We start from the raw sequence: 27,893 nt of genomic DNA on the forward strand, positions 1-27,893 counted from the left end.
TGACGCCACGGTGCAGCTCAGGCCACCGGGGGCCCCAAGCTCACGGAGGCCAGGGTCCTACCCAGGCCGCCCTGCTCTCACTCGCTGCACGCCCGCGCAGGCAGTACTTAACGCCTCTGGCCACAGCGCTGACGTTTTATCGTGTCCCAGAACATTTCATTCTCAAACGTTTGTTCCAAAAAATACTTTATTTATTAAACAATATATCCATAATCTATAAGGTGATCCAAAAATACAGATATACATCTTTACATTATTTAATAAAAAGATTTACAATAGTATCTTTCCTTTACAAAGGGAACATAGATAATTCCTTGAAAATAAAATGTAACATTCGTGTTAAAGCTGCATTATCTTTTTGGATGAAATGTGGTAAAAATGAACACCACAAAATACATTTGTAGAAAGAAAGAAACTTCATAGAACTCTCTCCTAACGAGAACATTTTTCTTAGACTTCCTGTTTTTGAAACTCCTCTCAGCACAGGGAACGAGGACCAGTCACGGCTCACTAACAATTGAGGAAAACCTTCCATGTCCAAGGCGCACGGTAAGGGTCCAAACTGTGGCTGTGGCCACACGAGGAAGCTGCTCTTCGGACAGTGCTCTGGCTCGAAGCCGTCCCCGCCAAGGGCCCCCAGCTCCAGGACAGGAGGCAGAGGGCCGCGTGGCCCCTGCAATGGGCCCAGAGTGCACCTGGCCATCGTCCCCACGCGAGCCAGCAAACCCCTCCGTTACTGCGCGCACGGTCTGCGCGGCTGCTGCCCTGCGCGGACCAGAAGCCACCAGGTTCCCGTGGTCACAGCCAGTCTCCTCTCACACCCGCCTGCCCGGGGACCCCAGGCTGCACCGTGGGGACAGTCTCGTGGGCCTTGGCTCAGGGTCTGCACCCCACCAGCAGCTCCACCAGCACAGCCAGGGACGTGGGGGCTCAGTTGAACTACTTTTCTAAGTGCAGCATGTGTTCTCCTACAGGAAGCGAGGGGCTCTCCGTCAAACCGCCGATGGCTACCCGAGCACGGAGAACAGGAACACGCCGAGCCCCCTGCGCAAGGTGCTCCTTCCCTACAGGTAAACCCGGCAGCCACCGAGGGCCCACACCCTCGGCTCAGCTATGGCTGCAAGGGGGACCTCTGGGGCCAGCCCGGACCCCCCTCTACCCCAGGAACAGGGCTCTGCAGCCACCTGGGGTACACCTGGTGCCTGGCAGGCAGACGGGGGCGTGTGGGAATCACCCCCGGACGCAGGCGGCCGGGCCTCAGGGAGCACCCTGTGAGTGGCGCCAGCCATCCCTGCGGGGCTAGAGCCAGGCCGGGGGCAGGACATCTTTCCCAAGCAAACAGCCGTCCCCGCGTGTCGCTCTGACTTGCAGAGAGCATCCACAGGCAGGGAGGGCAGCTGGTCGGCGCCGCGGCCCAGCCTCGCAGAGAAAGGATCTTCCTACTCGGCCCGCGCCGTGCCCTCTCCAAAGCACGACTTTACCGACAAAGTAAACGCTAGAAACAGGTAGGCACAGAAACCTGAAAAGGAAAGGTGGGCCCTTGGGCTGTTACACGGTCACGGGAGAACACAGGCTCCGCGGGGATGCCGCCCGTCCCTCCTGCCAAGGAGCGAGGCCTGGAAGCCAGGTGCCGCCCGAGCCCGCCCATGCCCCGCACCCCCTCAGTCACGGCTGTGCTGCGACCGCGCGCTGGGAGGTGTTGAAGATGCAGGGCAGCATCGAGCGGGCCTCCCAAGAAGCATCGCAAACCGTGTATTGCTCTGCTCTCCACAAAAACTGGTAAGAGAGTGAAGAAAACACTTTTCCTCAATTTATTCCCCACGATCTTTAAACACCTGTGTTAACAAAGAGCTAAGTTACTAAGTACAAACGAGCCTGGTTTTCAGCGGCAGTGAGACCGAGGTGCTGGTGGCGGCCGGCGCTCCTCCGGCCCCCCGGCCCTTCTCTCTGCACGGCAGGAAGGCGTCAGGCCCGCGACGGGAAGGGCTGCCCTCTCCGAACCGACCCCCCTGCCGCCACCTGGAGGCAAGGCCTGCTCCTGGCGCGCTCGGGAAGGACGGCAGGACGGCACAGCTGGCGCAGGCTGACCCGCCAACAAACAGGCACAGGTGCCAGCCGGGCCCCCGCCACCCTCTGCAGCCCCAGGTAATGTCCCAGCTGTCCTTGACTAACAGGAGCTGGTCGGCGAGGGGCGGCCCGTCCAGGACGCAGCCCCCAGGCGCCCCTGTGCCCGGAGAAACATCAGAGAACAGGAGAAGCGCGCGGGGAAGCAGACCACTGGAGGCACGTTCCAGAGGCCTCCTCACAAAGGGACCAGGTTCCTCTTCATTGGGGAATTCTGCATCGCCACCCTACCTCCTGGACTTCTCTTCCTGGCTTGAGGACAGAAACAGGTTTCCCTCGTTCCTCGGGACTCCCTGGACTCCTCTACACGTAGGCTGAGGGTCTGAGAGTCCGGAACGCTCCCAGGAGTCCCGCTACGCACCATCACAAATGGATCTCAACACACCAAACATATGCGATGTCCCCCAACTATTACCTAAAACACGGTTCAAAATTGATTCAGTGAATGCATATTAAACAAAACACACTGTGGTTTCCTAGCTTCATTCCAGAATTGCCGTGGCACGAGAAATTCACAAATCGCATCACATAATTGTCGTCCCCACGGACACAAGCTGCTGAGGGTGTGACAGGACAGGTTTAAAATCAGCTCTTACTGGACTGGACGCACTTCACGTACACGCAGACCCACTATCTTCATGCTATTACGATAATTTCATCTTCACAGTAAAAACGTGGGGAATTCCCAGAGAAACGGAGCATCAGCCGTCTGTCACACGTCTCCTGCGGGCAGGTCACGGCAACGACCGCCCGGGGCGGGCTAATGAAGAGCCGTTTACTCCAGAAGGTAAAACCCTCACGGAGGGAACTGGGAGTCCGGACGGAAAAGGCAGTGCACAGTGGAGCGGAGCCCCCTCCCCCAGGGAGCGCCCGTCCTCCCGGGCAGGCCGCAGGCTCCAGCGGGCGCAGAGCTCGGATGCAGAAGATGCCCTCCAGCAAGGCCTCGCGGGGACAGATGTGCGCATGGGGGAGCTGGGGGGCAGCCCCAGGACGCCCTTGCCCCGGCTGCGGAGGGGCAGCTCGGCGTGCCCGCCACGCTCGGCGCGGGGCCTGTACAAAGTCTGAAGGGTGAAGTCATTGCGGCAAGTCCCCGGGAGATCGCTCCTCGTGCAAACAGGGCTCAGACGATTCTTGTTTGTTTTAGGAAGCATCCAGAATTACAACTGGCCACTGAGTTTTTAAATATTGTTTGAAACAAGGTAGTTTTAAAACGAAGAGAAAATATTGCAACACGAAGACGGAATACGTTAACTCGCTCTTCTGCTCTGAGCACCAGCCTTATTTCTTCTTCCTCCTCTCCTGAACGCAGCGTGGACAGAACCTGGGGAGAGAGGCACAGTGAGCAGCCGTGTGCACGCAGACGCCCCAGCCCACCTGCCCGGGCGCCCCGGGGGACCCATGACCGTGCCAGGGGACAGCGCGCACTGCACGCGGCCCTCCCGTCGGGAGCCCCCAGGGGAACCCCCAGCAAGTCCCCCTCACCAGCACATGTTCTGAGCTGACCATCAATGAGCGACACTGTTCCTATGCATGAACGCTCCTCGCGATCAAGGTACTTGGTCCCCTGTGAGCTCATGCGGTCGCCAGCGATGGAAGTGGAGGCCGCACCCACAGTGGTGCCGGCAGACCAGAGGTGCTGGCGCCCGAGCCCGGAGGCCGGCCAGCAGGGGCCCTGGAGACCGCATGGTCGGCAAGTGCTCCCTGGTGGCCCGGGGCAAGCGGGGTCAGCGTCTCAGACATGGGGCAGGGCGGCCCTCGGTCACTCCCGGACCCTGGCGGCTGGCAGTGACCCTAGGGGACGTTCCAGCTGCCCTCCAGCTCCGCCCTCCTAGCTCCCGATGCAGGAGGCCTGGAGGCGGCTGATGCGCACGTGACGGCGCCCACCCAGGCCCCAGCCGCCACTCTGTGTCTGGTCCGTGCCAGTGAGCGAGCGCTGAGTGCGCCGCCGCTGCCCGGAGGAAGCAAAGCTCCCCCAGCGCACATGCTCACATGCAGGCTCATGCTGCAAGAACATGTCAGAGCTGGAATCTTACTTAACAGGGAAGAAGCCTGACACACTGTGTTTCTGGAAAGACCCCAGAGAAACACGGAGTTAGATAGCAGGGGTGGGGCCCCCCTGGCCTCCCCGGCCCTGGTGGTCCTGCCCCGCTCCTGGCCCACGGTGGGTGGACCCCATCTACACGGCCCTCCCAAGAACAAAATGACTTTCTGTCACCTACTGACTCTTCCGCCCAGGAGTTCCACAAACAGCCCAAACCCATGTCCAAACTCAAGACAAATCTCCCCGCCTTGTGCCCTACCACGAGCCACACCTGCCCCCGGCTGGGCCAGCAGCCCCCCGCTCAGGTGCCCGGACCCAGCTGCAGGGCACTGTCAGGGGTGCGTCCCATCACTGCCCGACTCCCAGAGGTGACCCGGCGTCAGGACCGCATGTGGCTGCCGGACCCGTGAGCGCCCCCTCTGCTGTCACCCACGGACTGTCCTCCAGGGGTTTCTCATCTCCTCCTTCCACACGCACACGCAAACATGGAAAACCAGATTCCAGAGATTTCATTTTAGGACGTATGTCCATCTTAACCACAAGAAAATAAAACCTGGTTTTTATTTAAACAAAATCTCAAGAACAACACAAAACCTGCTACTGCCACTGAATCCAAGGCTCAGGAACAGAAGGTGCTCAAGTGCTCTGCACACCAACTACGCAGAAGCCCCACAGCAGGTCCCCGGCCTGTGCCCAGGTGTGGACTTGTCCTAATGCTCATGCTCTTCACCTTTTCCCAAAATTTCTCCAGGGAAAAGAGCTCCTCATCTCACGCTTCTACTTAAGAGTACTGCTGCCTCAATCGGAGGAGTCAGACAGCGGTTCTCTAGAAGAATAAGGCTAGCATCATAAGAGGCTGCGCGCAGGTGAGGTGGGCAGCAGATGCCCCTCCATGGGCTCAGCCCCAGGAACCAGGAGTGCTGCACCCGCAGTGCCACAGCCCAGGCCTGGACGAACCAGCGTGCAGGACACCCTGCAGGCAGGAAGCACAGTGCCCCATACTCACCATTTTCCTTTGGGTTTTGTGGTCAGATCCACACAGGCGAAGTGAAACCACTCAATAGGACACTGTAGGGCAGAGGGGAGAGCCGCAGTGAGGACGGACGTGGACGGCAACACTCCCCACCCCGTCCCCGCGGGGGCAGTGCCTCAACCCAGGCCTGTGCCCAGTGCCCACACTCACATCTGGGTTGTCACAGCCTATCATCTCCCCGTAGGACACCTGGTGGCACAGGCAGTAGGTGGGCTCATTTGGGTCCACAGGCATGTCCAGCACATCAGAGGGATGTACAGATAGGATGGTGTCGGTGAACTCTGACCTGCAGGGAAACCACAGCTGTGAGCAGCAGGGGGTGGGGGGGGTACAACAAGATGCGGCGCAGAGGCACCCCAGAGGGTGAAGGGGAAGCACTCACCACGGGGCACTGGGGTTTGGTCCCACTCTGGGGACAGGAACCCATTCCCATCTCGTCCCTCCCTCTGGACAGGACCTACTCCCACGGCTCCGTGCCCACCCCCCCAGGCCCGCCTCCCCAGCGTCTCAGGGGCCCTGTCCCCCGGGGCAGCCACAGACCCCTCACCAGCTGCCAGGGGACGACACTTGAGAACCCTGGACCCCAACCCAAGCTGGTCTGGTCGCATACCCGGTATACGTGCTCACGCACCTGCACCCCAAGACCTGGAAGCCACCAGATACCTGCCCCATTCCTGGAGCTGTACGTCCTGGAAGCCCCCTCCCACCCCCCAGCCACCCACCTGCCAGCGGGCCACTTCTGACCACATGCCGCCGTCACCCCGCCCTCCCTGTTACGCAGGCCTGTTGCTGCCCCCTCCCCACAGCCCCCTAGGTCACTAACCCGCGGCCCAGCCCATGCCTCCCTCCGCGTGGGCTGCCCCCAGCCCTGCAGCCAAGCAGGTGGGAGGGCGCACGGGTGTTCGCCGTGTCACAGCGGGCAGGGCTGGGGCGTCACTCTTCCATGATTCAGGAGCCGGCTGCAGGGGAACGTCGACACTGTGCTCCAATCAGCCAAGAAAGGAAACCCTCCCTACCTCACCCTCCAGAACCAAGAGCACACGCGTAATTCCAAACACAACTGTGGGGAAACACACCGGGTTCACACCGAGAACTCGGAGGGGAAGCTAAGAAACCCAGCAGGCCGCAACCATCACGCCGGTGACAAGCCTGCTTCTCCCATGCGGCCCGTCTAGAAACGCTGTCTCCCCACCATCAGACGCCCAGGCTCAGCCACACGCCACCAGGCCACCGGCCCCGTGGGGCACCCCTCCACTCCACCCTGCCCTCCAGGGTACCCCCCAGCTGTCCTCTGTGGGAGCACCCCCTGCCCGGGGTGAGTGTTGCCCACTGGACTAAGCGATGGCCCTGAAGGCCCCAGAGCCTGGGGGAGCCTCTTGCCTCTACAGGCGAGCTGCTCTCGTCTCTGGGAACACACAGGATTTGCTCTTTTTATCTGAAATCTGCCCGCATCACAGACGTACGCTGCTCCACCCGCACGCTCCCAGGCCGCGGGCTCCCCTCCGGCCTACGACGGGGTTTGCTCCGTTTTCTGCCAAACCTACGGAGAGTGCATCTCGCCCCTGCTGGCCCGCGTCCTGCCCATCGGGGGCTCTCCTCCCCGGGACTCACCTGGACGATCAACCAACCTGCCGCGGGGTCCCCCACAGATGCACGCAGGTGCGCGCCCTCCGGGTGCCGACCACACTTCAGCCTCTCTGCGGACTCCACTCGCGAAGCTTCACACAATGTTCACACCGCGAGCTGACACCTGACCTGAGCACCCAACCCCGGGCTCAAGGCACCAGCCCACTGGGGGGAGGCCTCGGGGTGGCCCTCGGGCACTTCTCCAGTCTCCCCTGGGGCGCTCTGGGGCGGAGCGTGGAGGGGGGCCCAGGAGGTCCCAGGAAGGCCTTCCCCGCTTGCCTGGCAGGCTGCAGCCCCCACGCCCACTGCCCTGGCCACCACGCTCTAGCCCTGTGGGGCGCAGGCCAAGTTCCCCGGACACCGGGCATCCCTCACCCTGAGCAGTGCCAGGGACCACCCGTGCCTCAAACTCCTGATGTGATTCCCAAGCACAAGCTGGAACCGGACGTCCGGGTAGGCCCCGCGCCTTCACGCTCCCCTCACGTCAGCGAGCCCGTCTGGCCTGTGCCAGCATCCATACGACAGGCAGTGACAGCACTGCCACTCGGGGGCACCGCGCAGAAGGGCCAGGTCCGGCCCGACCTGCCGAGGAGCTCTGCAAACATCCCCCCCGACGTCCCCCTTCTCAGCCGCGGCCAGCCTGACAGGAAGGCTGGGGAAGCAGCGGCCGAGCCATCCACCTCCTCAGGGCCGTCACAGTGGTCAGCGACGCGCACCCCGGCCCGGCTGCGTCCGGCCGCCTCAGCAAGGGCACGTAGCCGGCGGCAAGCCGTGCGGGTCACTGGGCGGCCTGAGGCACGGCCTGGGGCACGCGCCCCCGGGAGGCTCCAACCCCGCCGAGGGCCGGGCCTCCTTCCCTGCTGACGAGGCCAGTGAGGCCACCTGCTGTCTCCAGAAACTACCGGGCCTTTGGGGTCTCATCAGCGAGGGGCGGGCCGACTAGAACCTCCTGCGCCAAGTCAGGAACACAAGCCCCGTCAGCTGCTAAGACCACATTTTAAAGACACTGGAGAGCTGTGGACGACGAGGGCCAGATGAGTGACTGCCGAGGGGGCCCGTAGTCACGCCTGGGCTTAGCCGAGGGCCAGCGGCCCTCTGGGCACCACCCCGAGCCAGCCCGGCCACAGACACCAGGGCAGCAGCGACCCCACAGCCCATCCACTGAACCCAGGGGCTGTTCGGAGGCTGCAGAGGCTGAGCACGGGTCCTTGCCGTGTTCTCGGGGAGGCGGCCTGCCTCCGGCCTAGCCAGCCTCCTCCTCCTGACCTGCGCCAACCGAGAAACTGTGCAGGCAGGACACGAGAAAGGAAAGCCAAGCGCCACCAGAGCACTGACCAGCCACACAGGCCGCCTTCCGGGAAGAAAAAGAAACCGCGTTCTCATCAGGAACTGGGGACGGCCTCCCCTCATGAGGCCTTTGACGCAGAAGGGACTGGGCCCGGGAACAGGGCCCCCAGCCTCCCTGCTGCGGTTTGCCTGGACCAAAAGCAAAATAAATGCCTCCTGGGCAGGGAGCTCACCCCGTGTGTTCCTCTTACCTCCAAACTGAGATGCTAAAAGCTACAGGACGAGAAAGGAGCAGGAAAACCTGGCTAAAACCCCGAGAGGCTGGCTAGCAGGAGCAGAGGCAGCAATGACCTGCAGTGAAAATCCGCAGACGCGAGCTTTAAGTAGCTGTTGCAGGAAAAATACGAGTAAGATGAATGCAAATATAGGCCCTTTTCAGAAAGGAACTAAAATCTACAAAAAAAGGAATCCAGTGGATAATCTAGAACAGAAAACGACAACGTACGAAGCACCACACCATCGGTCTCCTCCCTGTGTAACTGCTCCCAGTGGCCACCACGGCACGGGCCCGGCAGCCCTGTGCACAGCAGGTCCCGTGGCCCCACGGCCAACACCCCGCCAACCAGCTCTAGCAGGTGCACCCACGCGACCAGGTGTCTCCAGTCAGAAATCAAGCAAATCCCCCGAGGACACGAGGAAGCACGCCATCCCCATGTTTAGTAAAGATGTACTCGCCAGGTTTCCCATCTCGTCAACAAAATCAAAAGTCTGGGAAACGCTAGGAGACAAAACAGTCCAGGTTCTTCAAAAGGAAAATCGTGGGGAAAAAAAGGGATGGAGAAAAACTCACACATGAAGGATTTACGGAGCTTATCTAAAAGAGAAAAGAAAAAAATACCCACTTCTGACCACACAGCACAACAGGCACGACTGGCCCTCCCGCTGTGTACCAACCAGAAAACGACACAGCACATGGGGCAGCTGTTCCCAGACGTTGGAAGAGGCGGCAGGCGGCAGGACTGCCACCCTCAGAGAAGGTAAACAAAGTGGGCCCTGCCATCACCTCAGCTTCCCACGCTCCAGGTCACCAGCAGGAACACCAGACACACCACGGGTGTCCAGAAATGAGGGAAAGGCCTCAAGTTCCAGGAGAGAGAGGCTTCTGGAATCTGGTGGCAAGGTGCCAGAAAGGAAGAAGGTAAAGCGGATGTGCTCCAAAAATCTGCAAAGGCATCCCTTTGAGGTTTTCACAAAAACTAAGCTGTGCACAGGGTGAGAACCCATGAGTCCAGGCAGAGAATGCAGGGGAGCTAGGAGCGAACTGCCATAGCTCACATGCACGCGCCACAACATTTCTGCTCTACCCGGCCAGCATGGCGAGGCCTCAATCAGTTCAAAAGGTGTCCCGAGGAGAACCCAGAAGGGTTACACCATGGGTTACACTGTAGCAGTACAACTTAACTAACCTTAGAGAAAGGCTACCCTAACCTAGGGGTTGGCAGGATACACCCTGCAGTTAACTGGATGTTTCTTTTTTTTTTTTTTTTTAAAAAAAAAAAAAAAAAAAGCTTTTATTCATTTGAGAGAGGGAGAGAGAAGACAAGCAAGGAGGAGGGGCAAAGGAAGAGGGAGAAGCAGACTTCCCACTGAGCCGGGAGCCTGACATGGGGCTGGATCCCAGGACCCTGAGATCATGACCTGAGCCAAAGGCAGACACTTAACCAACTCAGCCACTCAGGGCCCCTAACTGGATGCTTCTGTAAATAAAGTTTTTTTATTTTTATTTTTATTTTTTATTTATGATAGTCAGAGAGAGAGAGAGAGAGAGAGAGAGAGAGAGGCAGAGACACAGGCAGAGGGAGAAGCAGGCTCCATGCACCAGGAGCCTGACGTGGGATTCAATCCCGGGTCTCCAGGATCGCGCCCTGGGCCAAAGGCAGGCGCTAAACCACTGCGCCACCCAGGGATCCCTGTAAATAAAGTTTTATTTAAACAGCCACATCATACATCACACAGCTACATATTTTCTGTGGATTTTTTTTTTTTTTAAAGATTTTATTTATTCATGACAGTCACAGAGAGAGAGAGAGAGAGAGGCAGAGACATAGGCAGAGGGAGAAGCAGGCTCCATGCACCGGGAGCCCGACGTGGGATTCGATCCCGGGTCCCCAGGATCGCGCCCTGGGCCAAAGGCAGGTGCCAAACCGCTGCGCCACCCAGGGATCCCATCTGTGGATGTTTTTGATTAAAAAAAAAAAAAAAAACAGAACTGAGTGGTCACAACAAAGACATTATGGCCTCTTCCAAGCCTAAAATATTCACTATCACGCCCTCTTAGAAAAAACTTTTTTTTTATAAAGGTTAAAAACAAGCCTGCAAGGACACCTGAGTGGCTCAGTCAATTAAGCGACTGCCTTCGGCTCAGGTCACGATCTCAGGGTCTTAGGATCCAGCCCCGCATCACATCAGGGTCCCTGCTCAGCAGGGGGTCTGCTTCTCCCTTTCCCTCTGCTCTTCCTCCCTGCTTGTGTTCCCTCTCTCTCAAATAAAAAATCCTAAAAGGTGTGTGGGGGAGTGTCCCTAGGTGGCTCAGCAGTTGGGCACCTACCTTTGGCCCAGGACGTGATCCTGGTATCCCGGGATCGAGTCTCACATCGGGCTCCCTGCATGGAGCCTGCTTCTCCCTCTGCCTGTGTCTCTGCCTCTGTGTGTGTGTGTGTGTGTGTGTGTGTCTCATGAATAAATAAATAAAATATTTAAAAAAAAAAAGGTAGGGGGAACCTGCAAAATATCAAATTGATCCACGGATGACTAAAGTACTGAACAAAAATTAGAAAATAAAAAAAGTTCGGATGCCTGGGTGGCTCAGCAGTTAAGCATCTGCCTTTGGCTCAGCGTGTGATCCTGGAATCCTGGGATCAAGTCCTGTACTGGGCTCCCTGCATGGAGCCTGCTTTTCCCTCTGCCTATGTCTCTGCCTCTCTTGCTGTGTCCTCTCATGAATAAATAAAAATCTTAAAAAAAAATCAACATCCATTAAATGAAGACAACAAATCCAGATAGTCAACAATATAACATTCATAATGACTAACATCCAAAAAAAAATTACTAGATATGTGAAGAAGAAAATATGACTTAAACCATGAGAAAAATCAGCCAGTAGAAACAGACCTGCCAAACTATTCAAACTGTGTATGTTAAATATGTAAAGCTTTTTCCATGTCAACCATACCTTAATAAATGGGTTTTTTAAGAAAGAAAGACACATACTTGGAAATAAATAGATTCAGAAAAGATGATCTTTCAAAAGCTACTATAAACATTTATGTTCAAAGACGTAAAAAAAAATTAAAATTTCCGGGCACCTGGGTGGCTCAGGGGTTGAGTGTCTGCCTTTGGCTCAGATAGTAATCCTGGGGTCCTGGGATCAAGTCCCATATCAGGCTCCCCTGCTTCTCCCTCTGCCTCTCTGGGTCTCTCATGAATAAATAAAATATTTCAAAAAATATATATATAAATGTAATATAAGTAGAAAGTAAAATTAAATAGATAGGTAGATAGAACTTCCTTACAAGAGAATCTCTTATGTGGAATATTCACTAAAGAAAACTACGAAGAAAAAAGACTTGGAAATAAAGTAATAGAAACCATCCAAACAGAAACACAGAAAGAAAACCACTGACCCAAAAAATGAGCACAGCCTCAGTGAACTATGGGAAAATAGCAAGCTAACATACATGTAATTGGAGTCCCAGGGATGCCTGGGTGGCTCAGCAGTTGAGCGCCTGCTTTTAGCTCAAGGCGTGTTCCTGGGATCCTGGGATCAAGTACCACATCGGGCTCTCTGCATGGAGCCTGCTTCTCCTGTCTCTGACTATGTCTCTGTATCTCCCGTGAATGAATAAATAAAATCTTAAAAACAAAAAACAAAAAAACAAACAAAAAAAACTGGACCCCCATAAAAAAGACAAAAAAGAGAGCAAAATAAAAACTATTTGAAAAATGTCTGAAAATTTTCTTTTCTTTTTTTTTTTAAATCACAAGAGATACAGAGAGAGAGGCAGAGACACAGACAGAGGGAGAAGCAGGCTCCCTGTGGGGGGTGGAGGACTCGATCCCAGGACCCTGGGGTCATGACCCGAGTCAAAGGCAGATGCTCAACCACTGAGCCACCCAGGTGCCCGGAAAATTTTCCAAGTTTGATACAAACAACAAACTAACACTCCAAAAGGCTTAATGAGCTCCAAGCAAAATACACACAAAAAATACACACCAGGACAGATTATAATAAAGTTGTTAAAAGTCAAATTGCTGAATGGAAATCTTAGAAGCAACAAAAATAAATAAAGCCACTTACATAGAAAAAATCAAAGGTAAGAATTATCACTAATTTCTCATCAGAATCAATTCAAGATGGAAGACAACATGACAACATTTTTAGTGCTGGGAGAAAAAAGTCAACCTAAAATTCTATATCCAACAAAAATACCCTTCAAGGGATCCCTGGGTGGCTCAGCGGTTTAGTGCCTGCCTTCAGCCCAGATCGTAATCCTGGTGTCCTGGGATCGAGTCCCACATTGGGCTCTTTGTGTGGAGCCTGCTTCTCCTTCTGTCTATGTCTCTGCCTCTCTCTCTGTGTCTCTCGTGAATAAATAAATAAAATCTTAAAAGAAAAAAAAATACCCTTCAAAAAAGGAGATAAAATGGACATTTTCAGAGAAAAAATTTTGAGAAAATTCATCACCATGAGGAGATGTGCAACGTTAAAACATTTTAAAGGAAGTTTTTTAGGTAGGAGAGAAATGACACTGGATGGAAATCTGCATCTACGTAAAGAAATAAAAGCAGTGGAAATGGTATGCATGTGGAGTGACAATAAAACTCCTCATGTTTGAAAATCTGTTTAATAAATGATTTAGACTTAAGATAATTACAACAATATGTTGTGAGGCTTATATTATGTGTAGAATTAAGACTTCTGACAATAGCACCAAAGGACAAGAAGAAAAATACTTGTGGGGCAGCCCGGGTGGCTCAGCGGTTTAGCACCACCTTCAGCCCAGGGTGTGATCCTGAAGGCCTGGGATCGAGTCCCACATCGGGCTCCCTGCATGGAGCCTGCTTCTCCCTCTGCCTGTGTCTCTGCCTCTCTCTCTCTCTCTCTTTCTTTGTGTGTCTCTCATGAATAAATAAATAAAAATCTAAAAAAAAAAAAAAACAAAAAAAACTTGTGGCCGGTTCTTACATCAAACATGAAGTAACATAATATTATTTGAAGTCCACTGTGTTAAGTTAATAAACAGTCTTTAAAATGGAATATGAGGGGATCCCTGGGTGGCGCAGCGGTTTGGCGCCTGCCTTTGGCCCAGGGCGCGATCCTGGAGACCCGGGATCGAATCCCACGTCAGGCTCCCAGTGCATGGAACCTGCTTCTCCCTCTGCCTGTGTCTCTGCCTCTCTCTCTCTCTCTGTGACTATCATAAATAAATAAAAAAAAAAAAATTAAAAAAGAAAAAATAAATAAAAATAAAATGGAATATGAAAAAAAAATTCCAAAAAATACTTGATTAATCTAAAAGAAGACACTAAGAGATGACACGATGACACAGGCAACTCACAGCAAGAGGATAAATTCAAATCCAATCATATTCAGTAATTATGCTATATCTGAGTACTCTAAATATTGCAGTGAAAAAGCAGAGATTGTCAGATTAGATAAAAAAGCAAGACTCAATTTTGCTGACCTCAAGAAACCCACTCTAAATACAAACACATAAATATGTTGAAAGTAGAAGAATGAAACAGGAAAAAGATACACATGCAAAAACTCATCATAAGACAACTGGAGTGACTATCATATATCAGACCAAGTAGACTTCCAAACAAAGACTATTACAAGGAATAAATAAAAGAAAAAATTTCATAACAATGAAGGTGTCAAGGTATTTTTAGAAAACCCTAAATGGGTGACGGGCACTGAGGTGGACACTTGACGGGATGAGCACTGGGTGTTTTTCTGTATGTTGGTAAATTGAACACCAATAAATTAAAAAAAAAAAAAAAGAAAAAGAAAACCCTAAATGTGTATGTATCAACAAATAACAGAGCTTTTAAATGTATAAAGCAAAAACTGACAGAATGGAAAAATAGACAAATCCATAGTTAGAGCTGGAGATTTCAACACCCTTCCCTTAGTAATTTATGAATCAAGTAAACAGAATACAAGTAAGGACACAGAAGATCAACAAAACTACCAACCAAGCTGTCTGACTGACACCTGCAGAACACTCCACCAAAAACAGCAAAACATGACATTCTTTTCAAGGGTATAGAGAACCTACAAAAAGATAGGACCATAAACCATAACACATGTCTAATCAATTTCAGAGAATATTTATTACATGATGTTCTCTGATCATAGCAGAATTAATTTAAAAATTGAAATCCGAAAAGTTATCTGGAAAATCCCAAATCATCCAGAAGCTGAGAACATACATCTATATAAGCTATGAGTCAAAGAAAATCACCAAGGAAATTTTAAAAGATTTTGAATGGAACAAAAATAAAAATACCGCATATCCAAATTTGTGGGATAAGCTAAAATAGTAATTAGATTCAACAATAATTAGAAGAAAATTTATAGCTTTAAATACCTATACCAAAAAAAAAAAGTAAAGTATAAAAATCATCGATCTAAGCTACTTCCTTAAAAAGCCAGAAAAAGAAAAGCAAAATAAATTCAAGCAGTGGGAAGGAAAAAATAAAATGAGCAGTAATAGGGGCACCTGGGTGGTTTAGTCAGTTAAGCATCTGACACTTGATTTCAGCTCACATCACAATCTCAGAGTCACAAGATTGAGCCCGGTGTTGGGCTCTGCACTGGGCGTGGAGCCTGCTTAAGATTCTCTCTCCAGGGATCCCTGGGTGGCTCAGTGATTGAGCATCGCCTTCAGCTCAGGGGATGATCCTGGAGACCCGGGATCGAGTCCCACATCAGGCTCCCTGCATGGAGCCTGCTTCTCCCTCTGCCTGTGTCTCTGCCTCTCTCTCTCTCTCTCTCTCTCTCTGTTTCTCTCATGAATAAGTAAAATCTGTAAAAAAAAAAAAAAAAAAAAAAAAGATTCTCTCTCCCTTGCCCTCTGCCCCTCCCCCCTAAAAATAAATGAGCAGAAATCAGTGAAAGAGAAAAACATAAGAAAAAAATATAAAAACCAATAAAACCAAACTCTAATTCTCTGTAAAGATCAAGACAAGATGAGAGAAGACAAATTATCAACATCAGGTCTAAAAAGAGGAATCATCAGTACAGATCCTTCAACAGAAAGACAATCACGTAATATCATGAAGAACTTGATATCAATAACTCTGACTTATATAAAACTACCAATTCCTTGAAAGACACAGATTACCAAAACTGACTCAAGAAGAAACAGAAAGGCTGAATAGTCCTATAACTTAAAAAAAAAAAAATGAATACAGCATTAAACTATAAACTTAAAATAAGATTTTATGGTATGTGAATTATTCCTTAATAAAGTTAAATTTAAAGATAAAAAGAGAGCAAGATTCAACTACAGTGTCAAGAAATGCACATGTTGGGGACTAAACGTCAAAGAATGGAAACAGGACATAGTCTGGGTCATGTTTACTTGGGGCAGAGGAAGGAGGTTGTGATTCCAACAGGGCACACGAAGTGCTTCTGGCTGCAGTCAATGACAGACGAGGATGTGCCGCAGAGCAATTCATTAAACTACAAGTCTGTTCTGCATTTGTACACTGCAAACTGGCATTTGGGGTTTTTCTTAAAAGTTTAAACACCAGGCTTAAGAACCAAAACTCCCCTTTTTTGTCAAGAACTGACTATGAGACGCCTAGGGGGCTCAGCAGTTGAGTGTCTGCCTTTGGCTCAGGGCATGACCCCGGTGTCCTGGGATGGAGCCTGCTTTTCCCTCTGCCTGTGTCTCTGCCCCTCTCGTGCGCATGCCCTCTCTCTCTCTCTCTCTCTGTCTCTCATAAACAAAACTAAAATAAAGTATAAATAAAATAATAAAATTAAAACAAAACAAAATAAAATAAACTGACTCTCAGATCTCCCCCTGTCAAAACCACCTCCACAGAAGCCACTGGGTGCTTACTGTTTTCTCTGTACTCTAAAAATCACTTCTGAAAAAAATAAAAATTACTTCCATGAAGAGACACAAGAGTTTGGGGGTGGGGGTAGCAGGTAGGAGAAAGCTTTAAATGAAATATTCTGAAGTTCAAGGTAAATGACACAAATATTTAATAAATGCAGTCATGCAACTTGGTAACAAATATATCCAAAATATATATTTATACATAAAACAATGAATAGCTATCTATTTAGCTACTAAAGCATGGCTTAGCCTGAACTGTCAATAAATACAGTGTCGCTTAAAAGGCAGGACACGCAGTGGCTAAGGCGTGGATTGTGGAATCGGACCGCCCAGGGCAAAGCCAGCTCCTCCGCACTCGAGCTGTAAAACCTGGGGCGGGTCCCTCTCCCTGGGAGCCCTGGGGAGCTGGAACCGGCACTGGGAAAGCACGCAGAACTACACCCACCGCGGGCATGCAGGAGCCACTTCCTCGCTGTTAGCTGCCACTGGTGTTTCTAGATGCTACGGAAATACTAATGCTAAGTGATCTTTGGGGAGAAAGAGACAAAGAAAAGAGCCTCTCACCCTCCTTTATGCTTCTTTTTCTTTGGAGTATCTTCCTCTGAGGTCCTTCTGCCACGACCCCGGGAGCCCCTTTTTTCTTTCTGAGCTCGACCTTCTGAAAGACAACAAACATCCCAATTCTCTTCACCCCAATTCTCTTCACATTCTAATGCAAGCTCAAAGCCACTCAAATATATTTACTGAATGTTCCTAACATATTCATCACCAAAATTCTTCAAAACTCCATAGATGACAGTATCAAAAAAAAAGAAAAATTAACAGATTTACTTTTTAAGCCTCGTCCTCCAGAGCTTTCAAAGTCACTGCCCTCCATCTTGTCCTTCAGATCCGCTTCGAAGCGTGCCAGGTCTGCATCCAGCCTTCGAATGTGTTTATCCACCTGTGCAAAAGGATGCTCACAAGTCTTACTTAAAAATGAGAGCAAGACACCTCAAGAATCACAGACACACTGGAAATCAACCAGGAAGCCCTTTCTTGCCCTTTAACTGGGTTTTTAATTAAGAAAACTCCTAAAAGGGATGCCTGGGTGGTTCAGCAGTTGAGCATCTGCCTTCAGCTCAGGGCATGATCCTGGGGTCCTGGGATGAAACCTCGGGCTCCCCAGAGGGAACCCGCCTCTGTGTGTCTCTCATGAATAAATAAATAAAGTTTAAAATTATATAGGACACCCCAATGCCTGCTTCCTCCAGAAGCATCCCTCTATCAAAGCCTAACCCCCTCCACTTCAAATACACCATTTCTGAGCAGCTGGTCCCTTCCCGCATGACAGGGAGGAGCCCGGGCCCTCAGCTGTCCCCCGGCCCCCCAACCCCCCACCTCCTCACCATCTCATAGGTCTGCATGGCCAGCTGCACCTTATCATCACTGTACTCCTTACACTTGCTGTAGGCACTCTGGATCTTCTGCAGGTGCTCCACGCGCTGGTCTGGAGAAAGCGTCTTCACAGTAGATATATACTCTGCAGCGAGGATGTCGATCTCTGCCTTCTTATCTGATAGAGAAATGAGGGAAAAGCTAATCCCTGTAAGAAATTCCACGATAACAAGTGAAGCTTAACAATGCCAAGTTGCAGCAAAGAAGGGGCTGACTGAACTCTGAAACGCCGCTGGTGGGAGCATGGTGGCACAGCCATCGCACAACCCAGGATGTTGCGGAGTATAACTGCCGTCCCAGAGAGTAAGCTGTGACCTCTCCAACTCCCAATGGTCCCTGTTTGAATAACAAATTTCATGCTCACCTTAGCTACAACAACCTGGCTTTTAAGTACACACCCTAGATTTAGGATACATATGGAAACATGTTCATAAGTGCAGAGACCATGAAATGAGCCAAATGAGCAATCTACACTAAAACACACCAAGAAGCTGTGGTCCATTCACACAGCAAAACACTACCCAGCACCAAGCAGCACAACTACTATTATACATAGCAACGTGGATTAATCCCATAAAAGGTGGCACTGAGACAGAAAAGCAAGACACAAAGGACAACATGCTGTGAGATTCCAGTGATACTAAGGGCGGACACATACAACTGTGAACTCTCTGGTTTAGGGAGGTGAGAACACGTGTTGCAGGTGGAAACTCAGGGTGAAAGTCCCCAGGGGAGGGTCACAGAGGGCCCCAGGCACCACAGGCTCCATCCTCCGTCTAGGGAGAAGTTTGCAAAGTCGGATTTGTTAGGCAATTTATAAACATACATGCTTACTCCTGAACGGAAACACTGTATTTCATAACAAAAGAATTCTCTGTGTTTGCTACTCAGAAACCACAGCTATTCTGATCTTACAAAACATGTGCCAGGCACAATGACTGGAAAATCACTCATAACCAATCACATCACCATGATACATGAAGCCACAGGGACAAAGAGCAGCCCAGAAGCTGCTAAACAGGAGAGGAAGATCTCCCATATATAAAGGATGAGGAATCCAAACAGCATCTGATTTCTCCTGGGCATCACAGAATCTGGGAGACAACGTGGCAGTGCCTTCCACATGCGGAGGGAAGATGACGGTCAATCTGGAATTCTATACCCAGCTAAACTGTTCACCCAGGAGGAGACCAGGACAAGCATGTTTTCACACATACAGGATCTTAAGAAAGCTACCTTCCCACGTACCCTTTTTTCAGGAAACTACTGGAAAAAAGGATCCAATAAGACAAGGGAGCACATCAAGAGAAAGGATGTTTACAACACAGGAATCGGGGTCCTGCACCAAAGATGAGCAGAGGCAGGGCCTGTGCCACAGCCTGAGAAACAACCAGCCCAGACAAGACCGACAAGACTGGAGTCTCCAGGAGAAAGGTCTGAGTGTAGAGAGCAAACCTGGAACGGGCAGATAACCTGTGCAGCAGACACAATGAAAATGTGGAACGTGTACGGAATGTGGAAAACAAAGTGATTATGAACTCTGAGAAAAATACAGGTATTCAAGAGAGGTCACATCAGCATAGCCCGTGATGCGTCCCAGCTGCAAACCACATCCATGGAGTCCTGAAGGAAACTCCATCCCTGGGATGCCTGGGTAGCTCAGCAGTGAGCCTCTGCCTTTGGCCCAGGGCATGACCCCGGGGTCCTGAGATCAAGTCCCACATTGGGCTCCCCACAGGGAGCCTGCTTCTCCCTGTGCCTGTTGTCTCTGCCTCTCTCTATCATGAATAAGTAAAATTTAAAAAAAAAAAAAAAAAAAGGAAACACCATCCCTGATCTACCGCAGATTCAGATTCTAAGCCACAATGCCAGGAGGGGCGGGAGGAGGCGGGAAGCAAACCTTCATATTCCACGATAACAGAAAAAAGCCCAAAGCAAAAGGGAAACAAAGTAAGAAACAGCAGCAAAAATAGGATGTTTAGAAACCGAGAGCTAAATACCAGGAGGTCACAAAGTACTATCTGTTTAAACTATCTGTACGTAGTTCGAAACCAGAAAACCTTTTAAAAGAAAGGGAAAGAAAGAAAAAAATAAAATAAAATAAAATAAAATAAAAGGAAGGGAAAGGGGGATCCCTGGGTGGCTCAGCAGTTTAGCGCCTGCCTTTGGCCCAAGGCGCGATCCTGGAGTCCCGGGATGGAGTCCCGTGTCGGGCTCCTTGCATGGAGCCTGCTTCTCCCTCCTCCTGTGTCTCTGCCTCTCTCTCTCTCTACGTCTATCATAAATAAATAACTCTTTAAAAATAAATAAATAAAAATAAAAGGAAGAGAAAGTAATGAGGAACAGATGATGGTCGTAAAGATGCTACAGAGTGATGTGCTAAAACCCAAGAAATGAAGTCTAATTTTAAAGTATCAGCATTCTCCATTAGACGCTACCCAATGCCCAACGCCGAAGGCCAGGCTCCAGCCCCACTGCCCTGGGAGACCAGGGCTACCCCCAGTATCCTGGTGCCAACTCTCCCCAGCTGTCAGAGCCCACCAGGGGCTGCGCTACAAGGCCCGGACCTACCTTCTGTCCTCTGGTCCAGCTCTCGCATAAGCTGGAAGTTCCTCTGAAGTTCACACGGAAGGTTCTCAATGCCTGAAACAAAGAGACATGTACTTGTCAGTAGCGGAACAAAAGCCGCCTTGCAAACTTTACATCTAAAATCAACAAATAATAATCTGACTTCATTTTCTGTTTCTGCTAGGATTTGGGGAACAGAAGGATCAAGGTATATTTTGTGGAGAATGAGTACGACACTGGTGAGACCGACAGGCTTGAGGGGCTGTCAGAGCTGGAAACGTGAGAGGACTTACCTGAGAGCTGCAAGCAGAAGCAGGGAAGGTGACCCATGTGACTCTTCCACCCCACACTCCCAGCCAGTCCTCCCCTCTCGATACCCCAGCAAAATCCTGGGGTCTGTTGGGTCTTTGCCCCGCTTTAGCCTGACACCTGCTGCATGGGGTGGCACAGGCAGTGCCGTGTGGCAGACTCCATGCCTGGTCGGACACGGTCTCTCTAAGCTACGCAACACAGCAGGCGGTGGCCACGCAGAAGCTGGCACTGCGGTGGGGCTGCTCTGCTCCAGGCACTGAACTTCTCATTTGCTCAGGGTTAATTAATTTCCAGTGAAACAGACCAGGCTGGACCGCACCCTGGAGGACCTCTCCCTGCCCTGTTTTGCCACTGCACTGCCCTTCTCCTGCTCCAGGCCAACCTCCCAGCCTGCCTGCGTAGCCTCGATGGGCGCGACCTGGGCTCCTGTGCCCGGGGACAACCCCCCTCTACTGTCCCCAGCTGCCATCAATCATTATAGAGCAAAATCTAGTTTTCCAAGGCTACTGCTTAAAGGTGCCCAGCTCACCGGGAGAACGGCACAAAGTCCCTCCACGAGGCGCCTCCAGGCTGGGCGCAGACCTCCCTGTTCTGTCCTACCCTGGGCTCTGTGGGACAGTGCCACCTCGGCTCTCTCACAACCTGCTGGGCTCCTTCATGGAGCTTAATCTGCTGTGATCAAAAAAATCAGTTTGCCTCCTTTGAAAGTTAAGTTCCAGGAAAATGAGGCTCGAGGCTACTTTCACAGCACACAGCAGGTGCTCAAAAATCAAGCCGCACCTCCAGTCTGAGCCTCGGTACAGGTGCCCCGTGCAGGATGGAATCACCTGCGGGGCAGGTACCGACAGGGCCGGGCAAGCCCCAGTGCTCCCCGCAGACAGCTCAGCGCAGCGCTTCTGCTTCTGTCGTGGTGACACGGGGCGCGTCCCCTCCGGGCTCGGGCTGGGCTGGGCGACCACCCCGGGGGCAGGGGCTCCCGCCCGACTGTCCTGTCCGCGGCTGCAGGAGCGGGTCCCGAGCGGCCGGTACCGACGACCGATGGCCGTGCATGTGCCCCACGTCCTCCCCGGGCAGTACAGCGCGCCCGGCCCGGCCCGCCCCACCCCGGGGCCGTCCCCAGCCAGGGCCGGGCCGGCAGGGACCAGGGCGTGACCCCGACGGGCTCCTCGGCCGCTGCGGCCTGCACTGAGTCGGCCCGCGCTGAGCCCCCCGCCCGGTGACACCCGGACCAGCCCCGCAAGCCCCTCCCAACGCCGCGCGCCACGGTCGCCCCCCGAGTCCCCGGCCGGAGTCCCCCGAGCCCCCAGGCCCGGCCCAGCGTCCGAGGGGGCGAGGCTCGACCCCCTGCCCCGGACCGCGCCGCGGGGGCGGGGCCGGGCCGGCGGAGGAGGCCGGGAAGGACGGGGCGGGGCCGGGAGCCGGGCCGGGGCCGGCGGAGGGCGGAGAGGGCGGGGCGGCCGCGGCGGGGGCGGGGCGGGACCGGGGCGGGGGCGGGGCCGGGTCACGCGAGCCCCGCCCCGCGCCCGCCGGCCCCGCCCCTCCGTGACGCACCTGGAATTGGCGCGGCCGTGACGGTGGGACCCCGCGCCGCGCCCCCCGCGCGCATCTCCTCGCGGCCCCGCCCCGCCCGCGCGCGCCCCCGCCGCCCTCGCCGCCGCCGGCCCGCCCCTGCCCCCCCGCGAGCCCTCGGGGTCCGCGCGCGGCGCCTGGTGCCCGCGGGGCGCGGCTGGCGGGGGGGCTCGGGGCGCGGGCGCCGGGCCCGAGGGCCGCGAGCGGCGCTTACTGTCCAGGTAGTGCTCCAAGTACATGGCGGTCGCCATCTTCGTCCGCGGCCGCGCTCCGGGTCTGCGCGGGCGGGCGGCGCCGCGAGGGGCGGAGGCGGGGCCGGCGCGCTCACTATTAATGAAGCTCGGGCGCTGATTGGCCCTCAGGCGGGCGGGCCGCCGTCGGGACACGCCTCCGGACTTCCGGCCGCCGGGCTGCGCGCGGCGTCGCGCGGGCGCGGGGCGCTGGGAGCGGGGCCTACGGGTCGGCGGGGCGCCCTCCGCCCCTCGCCGCGCGGCCGCCGGCCCTGCCCGCGGGCCCCGGAGCCCCGCCCCGCCCCGCTCCCCCGGCAGCTGCTCCGGCGGCGAGCGCGGTCCCGGGCGGCCGGCGGGCGGCGCACGTGCAGGCGCAGGTGCAGGTGCAGGCGCAGGTGCAGGCGGCGCGGGGGGCGCGGGGCGGGGGCCTCCCGGGTGCCTCCCCCGCCCGGCGCGCCCCGGCCGTGCCGTCGCCGCTTCCTCGGTGCAGACGCGTGTGTAGACGGGGAGCCCGTTCGTGAGCTCCCCCAGGCCCGCCAAATACCAACGCATGGAGACCCCGCTCTGCCGACATTGCGGTCCCTGAAAATCCCAATCTCCTTGGGAGCCGGCGATGCCCGACCCCGGACCCAGGCCCGTCGGCTGGGCGTCCGCCCGCGGCTCGGGGCTCGGGCAGGTGCACACGCGCCCACGGCGCACCCCGCCCTCGGCCCAAGCCTGCTGTTTTCCTTGGCTCCATGGACTTTAGAAATGGAGCAATTCCAGGTTCACAGGGAAGTCGAGAAACGGGTCCCTAATACCCCAGACACACGCGCACCGGCCCCCGACGAGCACGTGCACTGTGGCTCGTTATTATAACTGACGCGGTAACACGGATACATCATCACATAAGCCCCATAGTTGGGTCGGGGCCCGCTGTGCGCCCCCCGGGCCCCGCCAGCGTCTGACGACCCGGACCCGCCCTCCCGGCAGCCCCGCAAGCGCTCACCTCTCTGCGCTTTTCCCTTTTCCTGAATCTCGTGGAGCTGGGGTCGCGCAGCGCGCAGACTTCAGGTTGGCTTCCACGGAGGAAAAGGCATTTAGGTCTCCCGCACGCTCTTCTGTGGCTTCACGGCTCATCTCTTCTTAATGCTGCGTGACACCTGGTCGTCTGGATGGGCCGCGGTTTACCCGTCCACCCACGGAGGGACACCTTGGTTGTCTCCAAGTTTGGGCGATGACGAGTAAAGCTCCTATGATCACTGTTGTGCAGGTTTTTGTGTGCAAATTCCTTTGGTTGAATATGAAGAAGCGTAAGACTGTCTAGGTTTGTGGGAAACCACCAAACTGTCTTCCAAAGTGGCCCCATCCCCTTTCATCACCACCAGCGAAGAATAAGAGTTCCCATTGCTCACGTCCTCACTCACATTTGCTGTCAGTGTCCCTGATTTTGACCGTTCTGATAGGTGTGGAGAGATGGGTCATCATTCTCTTCGCAGTTCCCTAATGAGCATCTTCTCACACGTGTACTTGTCATCTATTATCTTCTTTGGTGAGCTGTCCATGACGTTTGCCCGTGTCTTATATATTGCTTTAAAAAAAAAAAAGATGTATTTACTTTAGAGATGGAATTGGGGGGCTGGGCAGAGGGGATGCAGACTCCCCACTGAGCATGGAGCCCAATGCAGGGCCAGATCCTGTGACCCTGAGATCACAACCTGAGTTGAAACCAAGAGTCAGATGCTAAACCAACGGAGCCACCAAGGCACCCCATAACTTTTGCTTATTTTTTAAATTGGGCTTTTGGTTATCTCACTGATGAATCATATTATCCATTTTTCTACTATGTGTTTTTTTTCTTAGATTTTATTCATTTATTCATGAAAGACATAGAGGCAGAGGGAGAAGAAGGCTCCCTGTAGGGAGCCCAATGTGGGACCCGATCCTGGAACCCCAGATCATGACCTGAGCCAAAGGCAACCACCCAACCGCTAGGCCACCCAGGCGCCCCCTACTATTTACTTTTTTTTTTTTTTTTAAGATTTTATTTATCCATTCATAGAGACGCACAGAGAGGCAGAGACACAGGCAGAGGGAGAAGCAGGCTCCCTGCAGGGAGCCTGATGCAGGACTCGATCCCGGGTCTCCAGGATCACACCCCGGGGTGAAGGTGGCGCTAAACCGCTGAGCCACCTGGGCTGCCCACTATTTACCTTTTTAATTTAATACTCTTCACAAACATCTGGCCATGTTTTATTCAATTCAATTTATTCAATTCTGTTTACTATATTTCATTGTATTGGTGTGCCATATTTTAACAATAGATGTACAATAATTGTTTCCAATTTTCATTAGCATAAAAACGCCCTGGTGAACATTTATGCATATGGCTGTATGTTCCAATTATTTATTGATGCAAACTAAGCTACCTGAAAACAATGGCTTAAAAGAACGATTATCACAATTTCTGAGTCACATTTCTGCAAGGCTCAGCCAGGTGATTCTTTTGTTCTAACATTGCTGACCTCACTGGGGTGGCTAGAAGGGGTCACTCGGTTGGCATTATGGCCCAGCGTGCCTACATAGGACCTCTCCAGCGCCACAGTCCCAGGTAGCGGTACTCGGTTTATTGCGGAGCAGGGCTTCCGGAGTTCCAGGACGCCTCAGTAGAAGCTGCAATACTTGTGAACTCTGCTCAGTAGTCCCGACATCTCGCATTTTATTGGTAAAGTTTGGGTTTGCTTCCCTTCTAACCCAGATCTGAAGGGAAGGGAACGAGACACGCCTCTCAATGGGAGGAGTAGCAAGGGTTGAGTCTATCTCTAATTTACACCTTGTCCTATTAATTCTTTGGGATGAGTTCTTAGGAACAGAATTGCTAGGGGTGTCTGGGTGGTTCAAGTCAGTTAAGCTTCGGACTCTTGATTTCAGCTCGGGTCATGATCTCAGGGTCCTGAGATCGAGCCCCACATGGGGCTCAGGCTGCCTGTGAAGCCTGCTTGCGATTCTCCCTCTCCCTCCTCTCAGAAAAAGAAAGGAAAAAAAAAGAAATGCAATTGCCAGCTCAAAAAGTATTGCATGTTTTTTTGTTTTTTGTTTTTTTTAGTATTGTATGTTCTAAGTGCTGACACTTCTAAATGAATTGCACAAGGGAAAAGTTATACCAACACTCCATTATGAAGGATGTTTTACACTTTTGTCAACCCTAGATTTTGTCAGGCTTTTTTAGTAACTGGATAGGAAAAAAATAACCAAAAAGCCAACACGTGTTTTAATTTGTATTTCGTTGATTTTACGTGAGGCTAAACATACTTTTCCAATATCCACTGGCTATTTGCACTTCTATCATTTTATGTCCTCTACGATCTACGAGGAAACTGATTTTCATGCCTTCATCTAGAAAAATAGGGCTAATGGCCTTTCATGTATCAGATATTGAGAATAATTTCTTCCATAGCAGTTCATCTTCTTTCATCCACTTAAGAAAACTGATGAATCCTCTTACAAAGAGGTCTAGAAGCAACCAGAGAGAGGACTCCTTTTACTGTGATGTACTTAAAAGCAGGGTTTCTCAACCTCAGCAGTGTTGATATTGTGGGCCCATAACGCTGTGCTGGGGTGAGGGTCGGGGGTGCTTATTGGGTGCTTTAGAGCATCCGTGGCTTCTACTCACAAGATACAGGTAGCACCCCACCACGTTGCGACAATCAACAGGTCACCCATCAAGAAACAGTGCTTTAGAGGAAGGCTAGGCCAGTCTAACAGAGTAACCCAATCAAAATCCAGTGGCTTAGAAAAGACAGGATTTTATTTATTGTGCCAAAGCCCCAATGTGAAGAGCCCAGGGGGCAGCAGCCATATCCCTGGGGCCACTCAGGGGCCCAGATTCCTTCCAGCATGCTGTCTGCCCCCAGGGAGCTCAGAGGCCGAGGCTGGATTGCAAGGAGGGGGAGCAGTGGGCAGAGGGAGAGCAGTTTTCTGTCTAAAGCAGCACACCCCACATCTACTCACACTTGGTGCTCAGCCACACGGCCACACAAGTGGGACTGGGAGACGTAGTAGGGTGCCCTTGCCCAGCAGACCCTTCTGGAGGTGGGTGAGGGCTGTGGACTGAATACCCCCCCAAATTCATAGGCTGAACCTGGACCCCCAACGTAACTGCATTTGCGGAGGTTAACGAAGAGGAAGAGACATCAGACCTGTCCCCACCCCGCAGGGTGGGAAGACTGCAGCTGCTGGGAGCCCCTGGGCCGTGCTGTCTTGGTAGGGCGGCCGACTAACCCAGTGAGGACTTTGCTGACAGTCCTGTCAGGCGGAAGGGATGACACATGAGGGACAGGGAACAAAGGGCTCTAGTGTCTTTTTTTTTTTTTTTTTTTAATGGACGATCTCAAACGTATAAGAGTAGGGGGCCCCTAATGGGCCCTGGGTGCCCAGCAGCCAGCTTCAACTATTAGCACCTTACAACCCTTTCTGGGTCCCCGGTCTCCAAGCACAGACACCAGAACACTGCAATTTCCTCCACCAACAGGACGTCCTTGTGCCCACCTAGGAGGCCTCTGTGGGGCTGTGCAGAGCCTACCTGCACGGCTCCAGGTGGACTGTGCTGAACACCGGGCCTGATCTGCAACTGCCCATGCAGCAGAGCAGAAAGGGGACTGCCAGCCAGATGCAAGGGTGCTCCTGGGCCAGGGGCAGGGCCGCGAGACCTGCACTGGACGGGTGTGGATGCTGGAGTCACCGGTGACCGGGAGGGACAAGCTGGAGCAGCTCAAGGGTCTACGCGAGCTTGGACATCAGCAACCAACGGAAGTGGTTTGTGGCTGCCTGACTCTGGCCTTGGAGCCACGGGTGGAGAGGGAAGCCGGTCAGGCTGGTGCTGCGGCACCGGGGTTGGCACTGATGTAGGAGGCACGATCTGCCGGCTGGGCCTGCACCCCCTGGATACCCGGGCTCGCTGGGGGCTTCTGCAGTCGGGGCGCACCTGCAGCACCTGGATACCCGAGCTCGCTGGGGCTTCTGCAGTCGGGCGCACCTGCGGCACCGCCTGCACCCCCCGTCCACGAGGCTCCTGCACGCGCAGGGGCGGCCAGGCCAGCTCAAGGCCCCCTGCGACCGTGGTGCGAGGCTCCGTGCGCACGCTGACCCCGGAAGGCCGGGGGACGGGCATCCTGGCCCGGCGCTGCTCCCGGGGGAGGGGGGCTGTCCGGGCGAGGGGGGCTGTCCGGGGCTCCCGCGGCCCAGACGGCGGGGGCGGCCGGTGCAGCGCAGCATGGGCGGTGGCCGCCTCGGGCCCCGGGGGGGCTCCAGCCGAAGCTGCGTCCTCGCCGCGGAGGCGCGCAGGCGCCCGGGCCGCCCCACGACGACCCGCGCCCCAGGGGCCGGCCCCGGCGCCCGAAGCCCCGCCCTCCGCGCTCCGGGTCTCCGCCGGGCGGGCTCGCGGCTCCCACGGCCCCGCAGCCCCGGTTCCGGCCGCCCGCCCGCCTCGCCCGCCGCGCCCGCCGCGCCCGGAAGGCCGGGTCCCTGCCGGAAGGGGCGGTGCGGCCGCGCCA

At 53.6% G+C, this 27,893-nt stretch overlaps 1 protein-coding gene across 10 annotated transcripts; it reads right to left on the reverse strand.

Annotated features, from left to right (window-relative positions):
• Positions 1–175: 175 nt before the first annotated feature.
• Positions 176–27,830, reverse strand: ING5 (inhibitor of growth family member 5). 10 transcript variants are annotated; one of them, XM_041766766.1, is made up of 9 exons: positions 27,326–27,830; positions 23,351–23,932; positions 20,255–20,326; positions 17,635–17,801; positions 17,078–17,189; positions 16,811–16,904; positions 5,349–5,484; positions 5,172–5,233; positions 3,468–3,825 (listed from the first exon to the last, which is right to left on the reverse strand). In XM_041766766.1, exons 3-9 carry the CDS (start codon positions 20,280–20,282, stop codon positions 3,672–3,674), a joined length of 753 nt encoding a protein of 250 aa, XP_041622700.1. In that variant the 5' UTR covers positions 20,283–20,326; positions 23,351–23,932; positions 27,326–27,830; the 3' UTR covers positions 3,468–3,671. The 10 variants fall into 10 exon arrangements, with proteins under 10 accessions (XP_041622702.1, XP_041622700.1, XP_041622699.1 ...); XM_041766765.1 differs by having other exon boundaries at positions 26,924–27,830; XM_041766764.1 differs by lacking the exons at positions 23,351–23,932; positions 27,326–27,830 and adding exons at positions 21,093–21,235; positions 22,347–22,384.
• Between the last annotated feature and the right edge of the window lie 63 nt (positions 27,831–27,893).

This window comes from Vulpes lagopus, chromosome 8, assembly GCF_018345385.1.
Source record: "Vulpes lagopus strain Blue_001 chromosome 8, ASM1834538v1, whole genome shotgun sequence".
Lineage (NCBI taxonomy): Eukaryota > Metazoa > Chordata > Mammalia > Carnivora > Canidae > Vulpes > Vulpes lagopus.

Excerpts from the sequence above, each read along its gene's own strand:
- ING5 (XM_041766760.1), bottom strand. The coding sequence starts at position 22,383 with ATGGCGACCGCCATGTACTTGGAGCACTACCTGGACA. Across the intron at positions 5,485-16,810 it reads AAAAAGAAGCATAAAGGAGG|GTCAGAGTTCACCGACACCA; the intron begins GTGAGAGGCTCT and ends GTTTCCCTGCAG. Across the intron at positions 3,826-5,171 it reads ACAAAACCCAAAGGAAAATG|GGAGCACTTGCCGACCATGC; the intron begins GTGAGTATGGGG and ends CCGGGCCACCAG.